The 12,639-nt window shown below is 30.9% G+C and overlaps 2 protein-coding genes across 2 annotated transcripts; both read left to right on the top strand.

Moving 5' to 3' along the window:
- Nucleotides 1-3,291: 3,291 nt before the first annotated feature.
- LOC114761190 (2-oxoglutarate-dependent dioxygenase DAO-like) lies at nucleotides 3,292-3,823 on the top strand. Its single transcript, XM_028950520.1, has 2 exons — nucleotides 3,292-3,632; nucleotides 3,706-3,823. Exons 1-2 carry the CDS (start codon nucleotides 3,292-3,294, stop codon nucleotides 3,821-3,823), a joined length of 459 nt encoding a protein of 152 aa, XP_028806353.1.
- A 9-nt stretch (nucleotides 3,824-3,832) lies between these two features.
- On the top strand, nucleotides 3,833-4,608 carry LOC114761189 (2-oxoglutarate-dependent dioxygenase DAO-like). The gene is made up of 2 exons (XM_028950519.1): nucleotides 3,833-4,030; nucleotides 4,339-4,608. The coding sequence occupies exons 1-2, from the start codon at nucleotides 3,833-3,835 to the stop codon at nucleotides 4,606-4,608; spliced, it is 468 nt and encodes a 155-aa protein (XP_028806352.1).
- Nucleotides 4,609-12,639: the final 8,031 nt, after the last annotated feature.

Here is a 12,639-nt window from a genome sequence, read left to right as displayed (position 1 = left end):
AAAAATAATTAAATACAGTAATAATAATCTAATAATACACCTATATATTTTATAAAGTGAGTAATACTCCCTACTTATTAATTCCACACATACATCAATTTCACTGTTTAATGTTTTTAGTAAAATAATTTTAAAAAATTTTTAAAAATATTTTAATGCAAATATCCATTCAAAGTGATTGGATTTTTTTACCTCAAAGAACAGCTTAATAAAATATTAATCTTATTGTCTATGTCTTTCGTGGTTAGAAAAACAACCTTCTACTCATATTTTACCCAATCAAAAAGTCACTTAAAAAAAATCATCTCTGAGAAAAAAAACACCAAAAAAAATCTCATGATGGCCCAAAAAAATCGTTTTCAGTCCATAAAAAAATTTCATTTTTTGAAAAAAAAAATTATAAACTAGCATGACAACATATAAGAGATAATTATGTAAGCTTTGTGAATTTGTAAATCCCAAAAGAAAAGATAACTATAAGATGGTGGATTTCATTTGATCAAAGCTATAACGGTGTTCCTATGCATATGAAGCTTATTGTTTTTTTAAGCGACGCCAGACGGTGTGTGAGCCAGGAAAGACTGAAACTAGTGTTGACGTGGGAAGCGAGTTAACTAGAGCCTTTTTTTTTTTTTTTTGGGTGAAATGTCAGGTTTTAAAAATAGTTATAGCTGAAGGTATTTTTGGGGAAAAAAACTATATTTATTACTATCATCATCATCTAACTTAACTAATTTTCTTAATTTAATAAAAATAGTTAAATAGGTTTTTTTATTAAGGACCGGAGAAATATGTTGCACAAAGCAATACAGTGGATACAATAGGTTAGGTGAATGACCCTTAGAGTTGAACAAAAAATTAATGTAGTTTTTGTCCAAAATTTTAAAATGTCATTTAAGTATTAATTGGCATAATAGTATTTGCAGTAATAATGACTTAAGACTCAACTTTATTTTTTGCATCTTTAAAATTAAAAAGCAAGAACTTAAACCACAATATGAGAAGTATGAAAAACTGAGGCTAAAGCAGTGTATATTGTTGGTCATAGTAATATTCATAATCCACGAAAAACATGCATGGTTAAATGAACTGTATAATATGAATGAATGTAGCTTTACAATGTATGAAAGATTAAATTTATTCAGATCTTAATGTGGCCGAAACATTTGAAATTGTCTATGGCTAATGCCTAATATTATATTTTCAAAAGTGCAAACTTGCTAGTACATCAAGAATTGCAAGCATGAATCATCAACTAATAGTTTAACCATTTCAAAGAGGTTATACACTCATTTGGAAATGTTGATAAATGGTCGTTCTTGTTGTATTTTAAATACTTTGTACTGTGCCCAATAACATTAATTAGTATGTTAATGTCATCATTAACAACTTAGAGCAAATGCATTGTATGTGTGATTGAATAATGCTATATATACTAATTAAGTTCTTTTTTTTTTCCTTTTTAATCACCTCCTTATAGCACTAGACCCAATTGTCTTCAGCTAACTAAGCTTTTTAATAGAAGAAATGAATAATTTTAGGGGTTTTGCCAACAAAATCTTCCTATATGCAAGTTGATGGCTTCTTAAGAAAGGCCAAGTCACCGCCAACAAAATGTTAAATAAATTTGTTTGTCAAGTATTTGTAAAGTAAGCCAAAAATAGTTTTATCTTATGTTAGAGAACCTTTTTTTCTATAGAGTATTATGGGAAGTATGTATGCCAGTTATTTTATCAATGTAAAATTGTACGTATTGTGTTGGTAATTAGGAAGATTGATAAAAATAAAACATCAAAATTATAAAACAAGTTTGCGTTTTATTACTCTTATTTTGGAGATTTGAAAAGAGATAAGAAAAAAATCGTCCTATCTTATTTTTACTGCACCTCGTATACTTGTTTCACTCCTCCTATCTCTTTCTCTCTAAGTTCCTCATAAATTACTACAAGTTGCGTTGTGCACCCCGAGAGGCATGAGAGACATTACATAATTTCATTTCCTGATATTTTTATTCCGCTCGGCTCAATCCATTAACGATATGATGATATATATTAATATCACAAAGTACATACAGACATAGCTGTAAAATTAACTCGGTTAGATTGGTTGTTTCGTTTTTATATATTGCCACAATGTATTATTATGTGTTTTTAATGAATGTGAAAAAATTATTGAAGATTCAAATATACATATATAATATAAAAGCATTTTTTGGGTAACCAAAAATTTAGGTGAGTTGAGTCCAGAGACTCATTAGGGCCGAGGCATGTCTTGAGGCTTAAAGAGGACTTATAAATTACCCATCAACAAGGTCTTCACATTGGCAATGGGATTCAAACTGACGTTTTTGTGGTTTATGAGTCGACTATTTACCAACTATACCATCTCTTGTCTGTTAAAAAAAAGCATTTTTAATAATAATAATAATAAAAATAATTATGGCTGAAATATTTATATTGGCAAAAAACTTTATTAGAAAATCCTTACAAAAAAAAACTATATTAGAAGACATATTTTTATACAGAAAACTTAAGAAACAAGTTTGTTTGGCCATGTACTTTTATTTTTTGTATTTTTAAAGTATGTGAAAAAATTATTTTTAAGAAAAAATTAATTTTTTGCATGCATTTATAATGTAAAAATATTTTGAATAATAATAAATAAATAGCTATGGCAGAAATATTTGGATTGGCAAACAAAACTTTCGAAAAATTTTTTTACACAAAAAACTTAAGAAACAAAATTTGATTGGCCAAAAATTTTTGTAGGGACAACTTGGCTTCCAGAAGGGAGTGAACCTTCTTGACTTATCTAGGCAAGAAGATCCATTTCCGGTATTAAAAAAAAAAAAGCAAGAAGATCCATTGCTTTTAGAATAGGATAAGATGAAATTACACATTGAATGTGTTAGCTACTATTGACATTAGCACTGAATCATTCTTCTTGAGCACCGTACAAGGTATTTGAAATATGGGAAAGAAATATGATTCTAAAAGGAAGTGAACCTTCTTAGCTTCTTTAGGCATAGAAGATCCATTGCTTTTATAAAAATCTTGGGATAACATGAAATCAAACATTAAATGCATTAGCTATTATCATTATCGTTGATGATATTCACTGAATTATTCTTATTATAAGAACCATACAAAGTATTTGAAATATGGGAAAGAAATATCGGAAATTGCAAAGGGATCCAACTATAAATAAGACATGCCAGTGACTCAACCATAGACAAGTCATTACCAAGATCACTCTTCTCTTCTGCCTCAGTTACTTTGAAAAAATAAAGAAATGGTGAACATGAGCTTGAGCATCCCAATAATCGATATGCAAAAGTTTCCAAATGAAGAAGAGTACAAGAAGCTAAGAGAGACATGTGATGAATGGGGATGTTTTAGAGTGATGAACCATAGCTTACCAAAGAACTTAATGGGGGAGATGAAGAAGGTGGCAACATATTTGCATGATCGTCCAAGAGAGATCAAGAAACGCAACGCCGATGTTGCTAAGGGAAGTGGCTACACGTATCTTCCTATAAATCCACTCTATGAAAATATGGGTTTTCATGACTTTGGATCCTCTCTTGACATCGATTCTTTCTGCTTTCAATTGGAAGCCTCCCCTCATGACAAGTAAGTAAACAAATAATTATTACTTCACGTAAAATGAAATATAATTGTTGACTAAGTCATGTAATGCATCCAGGAAAATAATAAAGGCATATGGGGAAGCAATTCAAGAACTAGCAGTAGATATAGCTAGAAAGATAAAGGAGTGTGTTGTGGGATTATCAGAAGTCGTGGATTTTCAAGACTGGCGATGAAATTTTAAGATGAACAAATATAGCTTCACTCTTGAGACTATAGGGCTCTCAGGAGTACATGAGCATATTGATCCAGGGTTTCTCACAGTTGTTCAGGATGATGACCTAATTGATGGCCTCGAAGTCTTACACTTGCCTTCTGGCTCTTTTGTTCCAGTCCCTCCATTATCCGGAACCTTTGTTGTTAATCTTGGAGATGTTGCTCATGTAAATCTATCTCTCTTCATTTATCACTTTTCTCTTTATCTTAATGGCTTTCTCTTTTCTCTCTTTATGTATGGCACTTCATATTTGTAAATATTCGATCGTTTAGATTCTAAGTTTTTTTAATCATCATGCTTCTCTTTACTTACAAAGGGTAAAGGTAAGATCGAAAACCCGTGACATTTTCCACCAATAAGAATGGATTACATCCGACTAGAAAAGCCGATTGATCTTATTGATTTGACATGCTTCACTATGTAGTAGATTTGATTGGAAAATTATTGTTATTATTTTTGAAATGAATGTTGTAGGTGTGGAGCAATGGAAGGTTTCCAAATGTGCATCATCGCGTGCTATGCAAGGAAGGAAGGACAAGAATTTCAGTAGTGGCAAGTTTGCATGCACCACGGCATAGGGATGTTGAAGTTGCAAAAGAGTTTGTGGACACTGACCATCCGCCTCTCTTTATGCCTTTCAATTTCGAACGTTACATTGAGTCTCGTTGGTCCAAAAATATGAGAGTTGGTGAAGCACTTGACTTATTGCGTGTTGATCATCCTTCAAATACTGTTTCAGCATGATGTGCTTTAGGTGAGATATTGAGTTACATTGGAGAGAGATAAATAAATACTATCTCCTGAGCCTATTCATTAGAAATAAGTTGTAGTTAAATTTTAACTACGGCCAGTTTTTGGTAGATAGGCCTGGAGGCACTAATAAGCTTCGTGATATAAGTTCCTTCTCAGTGTTTTCAGAGTGTTGCGTGAAGTACTTTATGATGAACTCAGAGAAAGGGATATAGCTAGGAGTGAAGATGGCCCCTTTTATTAGACTTATGTGCTAAATAGGATAAGGCCAGCTTCTTTCTTCTTATCTCTTTTCATATTTAAAAAATAAGAGTTCAATAATATGTAATAATCTTGCTTTGCAATTATTATATGTTTTATTTTTATCCATGTCCTTTCGAGCCACAGTCTATACTGTTTTTCACCTAAAGACCCACAATTTCTAGGAAATAAATAGACTTCCGGCTATAATATCCATAATCTATGAAAAGCGTGTGTATGTGGTTCAATGAAGTACAATATATAAATAAAGATAGCTCTACAATGCATGAAAAATTAAATCGATTCAGATTTTGATAGTAAAGAAACTTTATCACTGATTTAGAGAAAGATGATGAGTGATCTCGGAATGACATACTGTTTAAATTTTAAATTATTTGGAGATCACACGTCTTGAAATAATAATTTTTTTTCTTTCTAATTTTAAGATGTGTGGATTGACAATGTTTAAGATAATTCATATGAGAACAAAATAATATACTTGCGACCAAAAAAAAAAAGAACAAAATAATATACCAATCCTCATGTGTTATGTTGATAAATATTCATCATTCTATCATTTACATGTTTTTTCAAACGAAATCCCTTATCTTCACTAAAAATTGTAAAAAGAGAAAGAAATATATATAAGGTCCGCCAAAAAGTTTTTGTAAGCCTAATTGTCCTCAGTAAAACAGGCTGTAATCGCCTGTTGTTATTTTGTTTTGCTTTGTCAGGATGATTTTGCTGTAAAATTTAATTTGAGACTAGTGCGTAGGAAATTCATAGTAATTAAGCCATTTTAGTGTCCTGAATATAGATTTACAGATTTTAGGGTTATTTTTGTGTTTTCGCAAAAAATTAAATCTATACCATCTAAATTCATTGAATGGTCATGATTGACTCACAATAAGTCATCAGAAAAATATAAAATCATCTTTCTTTCAAAAGGATTTTTATTCTCGTTTCTTTAGTAGATGCGTGTAGTACAGGTGAATGGCTTTTTTTAAAAAAAAAAATAAATGAATACATTTTTGACCGGAAAAAACAATACCTACGTTAAAGTATTGAACAAAAACATTGTAAACGAAAACATCAATATTTTGACATGAAAATAGATTTAGTTTTGACAATATGTGTGTGGTAAATATCATATTGAATTTTAAAAGAAACATTTAGAAGATGATAAGAAACTGTAAGAAAAAAATTGTATGTACCATGAGAGGTATAGAGAAGATATGATTATTAATATTATATGCACAAATGTATATATGTACGTACTGATATGTGTTTAAAATGGGCCAACTCACGGGTTACGGGTTGGGCCATGGCAGGTTCAACTTGTGACGGGTTGGGTTGAAAAAGCTTGTTTGAAAGCGGCAACTAACCCCTAACCTACCAACACTTATTTATTTTTTTTTTGAAATATATTTTTACTTTTTAATATTTTTTCTTATATAATATTCAAAAATAATAATAAAATTTTTGTTTTTCTTTGAAATATTTGATTAAAAGCACCAAAAAAATTATATAGGTTTTTTTAATTTTTAAGATAGGATATAATATATAATAATATAATTATAATAATTAAAAAATTTAAAAAAATACAAAAAAGTGAGTTAGCCTGCGGGTTGGCAGGCTAACCCATGGTAGGTTGCAGGCTTGACGGTGTGGGTTAAAAAGGCTCATTTACTAGTAGCTTAGTTTTTGACCAACCCTAATTAACTCGCTATTATTGGCAGGTTGGATTCACAGGTTTAACCCATATTACCAACTCTATTTAAAATTATCCTTCTAACATAGCATATATGGAAGCAATTTATGAATTTACGTTAAACATAGCAGTAAAGTTTAATGAGTGTATTCTAGGCTTTCAGCCCTCGGACCAGACCACAGGGCACAAAGGTCTCAAAGAGCACACTGATCCAAGATTTATCATCATTCTTTAGGATGATGAATGTATTGGTGGTTTTGGAGCTTTGAACCCTTTCTTTGGTTCTTATGTTTAGGTAGTCGCTCTCTTATTTGGTACTACTTTTGTCCTATTTATAAGTTACTTCTAATATTTTTACACAGACTAAAAAACCTTAAATTTTATTAACCCTTATTTAAAATCTAATAATTTTTCAATTTTATCCCTATTTAATATAAATTATACCTCATATAAACAAAATCAACATAATAATAAATGAGGGGTAAAATTGTATATTTATATAAAAAATTTCTCTCAGTGCAATGTAAAAAGAACCATAAAAATGTCTTCTTTCTCTGTCTTATAAATAGAACCAGAGGAGTACTTTTGTTATTATAATTGGTGATGTTGCTCAAGTAAAACTATCAAATTAGTTTGTAATTATATATATGCTTCTCTATTATTGGGCATCTGCTGAAGTACTTTACGTTGAACACGGAAAAAGAGATAAATATGATAGTGCCCAATTCATATTTTTTAAATCTCTTTTTAAATTTTTACAATAAGAATTTATTAATAACATGCAAACTTGTTTAAATATTTTTATGTTTTCATTTTTGTAAGTTTTCTTACTAGGTGCAATCCATACTTTTTCTTTTTACAAACCACAATTTATACTACCAAATAATTGATAAAATTAGCACACTTTCAGTGAAGGTAGCTTCACAATGTATGAAAGAGTAAATTTATTAAGAATTTGATGCTGAAAAAACCTTTGAAATACTCTATGACTAATATAGAGAAAGATGGGTAGTCTTCTGGGATACTCTATAACAATTATTTAGTGTGTTAATGTCATTAAGAAATTAGAGCAAATGCATTGTATGTGTGATTGGACAACGCAATACTAATTAAGCTTTTTAATAGAAGAAGCAATGAATCTCTCTGGAGTTTTTGCCAACAAAATCTTCCTCGATGCAACTTGATGGCTTCTTCGGAAAGGTCAAGTTTTATGGCTAACAAAATGTTAATAAAAAAAATTGCTTTTTTTTTTTTTTCCGTCAGCAACCAACTTTGTTTGTTAAGTATATTTGTAACACTAAGCCAAAATAGTTTTATCATACATCAGTAAGCCATGTTTTTTATTTCATGGATTATTATGAGAGGTATATGCTACTTCTTTTATCATGTGTAAAATTGTATATATTTTCATTGGTAATTAAGAGGATTGATAAAAGTAAAACATAAAAATTGTAAAACAAGTTTGCGTTTTATTGCTCTTATTTGAGAAATTTAAAAAGAGATCAGAAGAAAGAAATGACGAGTCCTATGTTATTTCTAATACACCAGGCACAGCTGTAAAATTAACTATGAATTCTTATAATCTTTGAATAATAATAATAAAATTGAAAAAGAAAAGTAGGTTCCACTAAGTGCGTTCTCACATTTATTTTAAATAATCTCTAAAACATCCTAAATTCAATTTTTTTATTTAGTACAATTTAACACACACGCATCCAATAGGAACCTCATCCAAGTGTGGGAAGCAGCGTTGCTGCCCACACATCTAGCCATTGATCATAAATTCAATTTTTTTTTAATTTGCATCCAAAGTTGCATCACGCACACACACACACACAGAGCTAAGCATAGATTTCCTTTAATGGGAGGCAATCTTGTTCAAACACTGTCAAGTGCTTAATGTAGCTACCTCTTCCAGTGGGAACTAAGTTACATCATATTTGGAAAAAAATTAAGTAAATATGAGAGACAAAATGAATTGGGGTCTTATATTTAGAACCAATATAAAAGTCAAATAGGGTCTTATATTAAGGACTGGAGGGAGTACCATTGTCGTTAACGGTATTTACTGAATCACTCTTATTAAGCATGATACAGAGTATTTGAAATATAGAAAAGATATGATTAAAAAAATTGTAAAGAGATCTAACTTGACATAATAAATATAAGGAATTTGACTTAAATTTTTTTATTAATGATAATCACTGAATCATTCTAATTAAGTGCCATACAGAGTATTTGAAATGCACAAATTGTAAAGGGATTCAGCTATAAATAAGACATGCCAGTGACTCAACCATAAACAAGTCATTACCAAGATCCCTCTTCTCTTCTCTCTCAGTTACTCTGAAAAGATAATGGTGAACTTGAGCTTGATGAGCATCCCAACAATCGATATGCAAAAACTTCCTGATGAAGAAGAGTTCAAGAAGATAAGAGAGGCATGTGAGAATTGGGATGTTTCAGAATGATGAACTAGGGAGTACCAAAAAAACTCAATAGAGTGGCAAAGTCTTTGCTAGATCTTCCAATAGAGATCAAGAAACGCAACGTTGATGTTACGAAGGGAAGTGGCTATACGGCACTTCCTCTGAGTCCCATTTATGAAAATTTGGGTTTTCCTGACGCGGCATCCTCTTTTGCTCTCAATAACTTTTGCTCTCAGCTTGATATCTCCCCTCGTGAGAGGTTGGTATATTAATGCTCATGTATTATGCTGATACATATTCATCCTCTCTTATTTTTACTAAAAATTTATAAAGGGAGAAAGCCATATGTGTGTGTGTAAAAGATCCATCAAAATATAAAATTCCAAAGTGGTCCCCTGAAATGGCTTAATTCGTATGAAATCGTTAGGGACTATTTTTACAGGGTACAATGTATGTGTGTGATATATGACATTTGAATTTTCAGAGAAACATTGCGAAGAAGATTAAGAAAATTATAAAAAGAGAAGGAAAAATTGTATATACTAGGTGAGCTATAGTGGAGATATGATCATCAATATCCTCCTGTTTATAGTGCTTTGTAATGTTCTTGATATCATTTCGGCTTACGATGAAAAAAGTGAAGATATGATTATTAATATTACACACAGGCGTGTGTATACATATGTTTCAAATTGTCCTTTTAATATTTTTCTTTGTAGAGACTGCTACTTTTAGTTTTTAATATAAGAGCTAGTTGACTAATTTGACTAGACTATAAGAAAGTTTGTTAAGTTAGTCATTTGTAATAAATAGATTTTATTTTTCCCAGAATATGTTTGTTAATCATATATATTAGTTAGAATTATCATTTGGTAAAACTTTTAACATGTATAACTATTACAGGAACTACTTTGAAAATAATAAATAAATATGAGAGATAAAGTGAATTGAGATCTTATATTTAGGATTACATTAAATGTTAAACTAGCTCTTATATTAATAATAAGAGGTAGTATTAAGAAGAGTTTTGTAATGGTGAATGGCAGGGAAATAATAAAGTCATGTATGAAAGCAATTCATGAATTGGCAGTAAATATAGCAGTAAATCTAAAGGAGTGTATTGTGGGCTTATTATCACCGTCAGCATTATCAGAAGCCATGGATGATTTCAAAGACTGGCGATGCCAGTTTAAGGTCAACAAATTAAACTTCAGCCCTCAGACCATTGGGCACACGTTTCAAAGAACACAGTGATCCGGGGTTTATCACTAATATTTAATTTACTTAAATAAAAAAATTAATGAGAAAACTACCTCCATGTTGCGTGCAAAAATGCTAAAAAGAGGCTAAATTAACAGACAGAAAGCAGAACTGAGTGTGGAAAACAGAGACTGATGATAGCGTATGGTTACTATTGAGTATTGAGGACTTCACATCCCAAGGCTCAAACCACCTATCTTCGAAACCCTAAATCATCCTATTCAAATTGCCCCTTTGTAAGAAACTTGTGAAGAGTTTTAACTTTTTTTCCCCTTTAAATTTAAAATACCCTGTTTTGGTCTCAACACAGGGGTGCCTAGAAACAGAGTGGGACCAGAGAGACAGATCCACGTCTATATGTATTACATATTCAAATTTTTGCTTTCCTTAATTTAACTCCCCCCCCCCTTCCAATTTGATTTTCTAAGGAATACTAGACTTTTATAACACTTTTTGTAATCAATTAAATCATATATTTATCCGGCAAAATAAATAAATACATGATATAGAGTGGCTTTTTTAAGACTTTTTTTTTCCAAAAGAATAACAGCATCTGTGGTAGTTTTAGTCCTTAAAAGAAACCATGATTTTTTTAAAAAAAATTTCAGCAGAATTATATTTCTCCCATGAAAGACTTTGTCCCCCTTATGATACTTGATCTCTCATGAAGTCTCTAAAAATATTCCTTCCTATCAAGATTGTTTTTCTATATTAGAAGGATATGACATTTGTATTTTAACATACAATTGTTGATGAATGGTATATCTTTCTCAGAAATTGAAGAAAACAAATCAAGCTTTTGTTTTGTTGTGCCTCAGGTTGTATTTGCATGTTTTCTTTCAATTTTATTCAGAACTGTACTATCATCAATATCGGGTGTGTTTAGAACTGCGTTTAGATGGAAAGAAGCCACGTTTGAATCTTAAAAATGTGCTTTTAGCCTGCTTTTGTCTTTTCATCATGTTTGGAACAGCTTAAAGAAATAAGAGCTTTTGCACCAAATTACACGATAAGGCAGAAGCTATTTTGCGATGCTTATGGCTTATGCTCATGACTTGCATAGTCTGATCGTGTCTCGAAAGTTGTGTGGCGAAACCAAAAGGGAGCATCACCCATTGCACTAGTTGACAGTAGGGGTGTACATGGGTAGGGCTGGGTAGGGCAGGACTCCTGTCCGATACCCAACCCAAAGTATGAACAGGCTGCATTTTGCAGCTCGCCGCCTGGCCCTACCCATAGAAGTCCTAACCATTTTGGGCTGGGCATTGGCGGGCTGGGCAGGGCGGGTTTTGCTGCCCAAATGGTGATGACCTACTAATATCACATGTAAAAAAGTTTCATCCATACCTGAAAATTACATTTCATAATTTTACATTTTCACACATTAAAATTATCCGGAAATAATTCAAAACAAGTCTTAGCAAATATCCAAATAAATAATATTCATAATCCATTTAGAACAAAACAACTCTCAAGATTGTAATTAAAGTCTTGAAATTCAAACGGTTTGCATTAATCTCCAGAAAGTTGAGAAAAAAATAAAACATCTGAAAAAATTGAAGAGGGGTTGAAGCACATCGAGATATTCCATTGGGAGCCAGGGATGGCGATGTAATAGAAACTTGATTATCCATTCAAGTGGCAAAAATTAAATGTTACCTAAAGGATTGTAAAAGGATATTAAAACTGAAGCAATGGGCTAATAGGAATAACATAGACCATATAAAAATAGGGTGAAAATAATTGTAAAAAGAAAAATAAAAAATCTTATAATCTTATAATAATTTAATATAACCACTTTTAATATGTAAATACTTATTATGTGATACAATGCAGTTAGTAGTCCATACAACTAAAAAGCTTCTTTCCATCATATGACTTGTTCATAAAAAATTAATACAAAATAACTAAATATAAATTAAATAAAAAAACATGTAATTCATATAATTAAACCCCAATTTTCTTTCCATGCTCCTACCCCAATCTTGTTTTTTATCTTGCATAAATATTCAAAATTGTTTATTTATACAAATATGTAATGTATGAATTCCATTCTCTAACAAAGAAAGTTGTTAATGGCATAGAGGGGAAGATTGACTTATAAATAGCCAACACTACAACAGCAACACACAATAGGATATACACAATAAAACTCACGAAGAACAAGTTAAAAACAAGATACTACTATTTCTTTAGAAGAATTGGATCCCCTAAAATAGAAAACTAATAGACATGTAATAATAATAAATTAAATTGTAAAGAGGAGGGAGATAACTTTTTTTTTTAGGTAAAGAAATGTAATATATTAATATTATTTTATAAATTATAATATATATAATCGGGCAGGGCCAAATGGGCAGGGCAGCATGTCCTGCCCGATACCCA

Source organism: Neltuma alba, unplaced genomic scaffold, assembly GCF_004799145.2.
Source record: "Neltuma alba isolate B1F8T4 unplaced genomic scaffold, ASM479914v2 tig00011088_pilon, whole genome shotgun sequence".
NCBI classification, from domain to species: Eukaryota; Viridiplantae; Streptophyta; class Magnoliopsida; order Fabales; family Fabaceae; genus Neltuma; species Neltuma alba.
The sequence above is the reverse complement of the archived record's forward strand: the minus strand, read 5'-3'. Positions and strand labels throughout refer to the sequence as shown.

Bases quoted from the DNA above. Each gene is read 5' to 3' on its own strand.
- LOC114761190 (XM_028950520.1), top strand. From the start codon at position 3,292: ATGGTGAACATGAGCTTGAGCATCCCAATAATCGATATGCAAAAGTTT. The intron at 3,633-3,705 runs GTAAGTAAACAA...TAATGCATCCAG, and splicing joins GAAGCCTCCCCTCATGACAA to GAAAATAATAAAGGCATATG.
- LOC114761189 (XM_028950519.1), top strand. From the start codon at position 3,833: ATGAACAAATATAGCTTCACTCTTGAGACTATAGGGCTCTCAGGAGTA. The intron at 4,031-4,338 runs GTAAATCTATCT...TGAATGTTGTAG, and splicing joins ATCTTGGAGATGTTGCTCAT to GTGTGGAGCAATGGAAGGTT.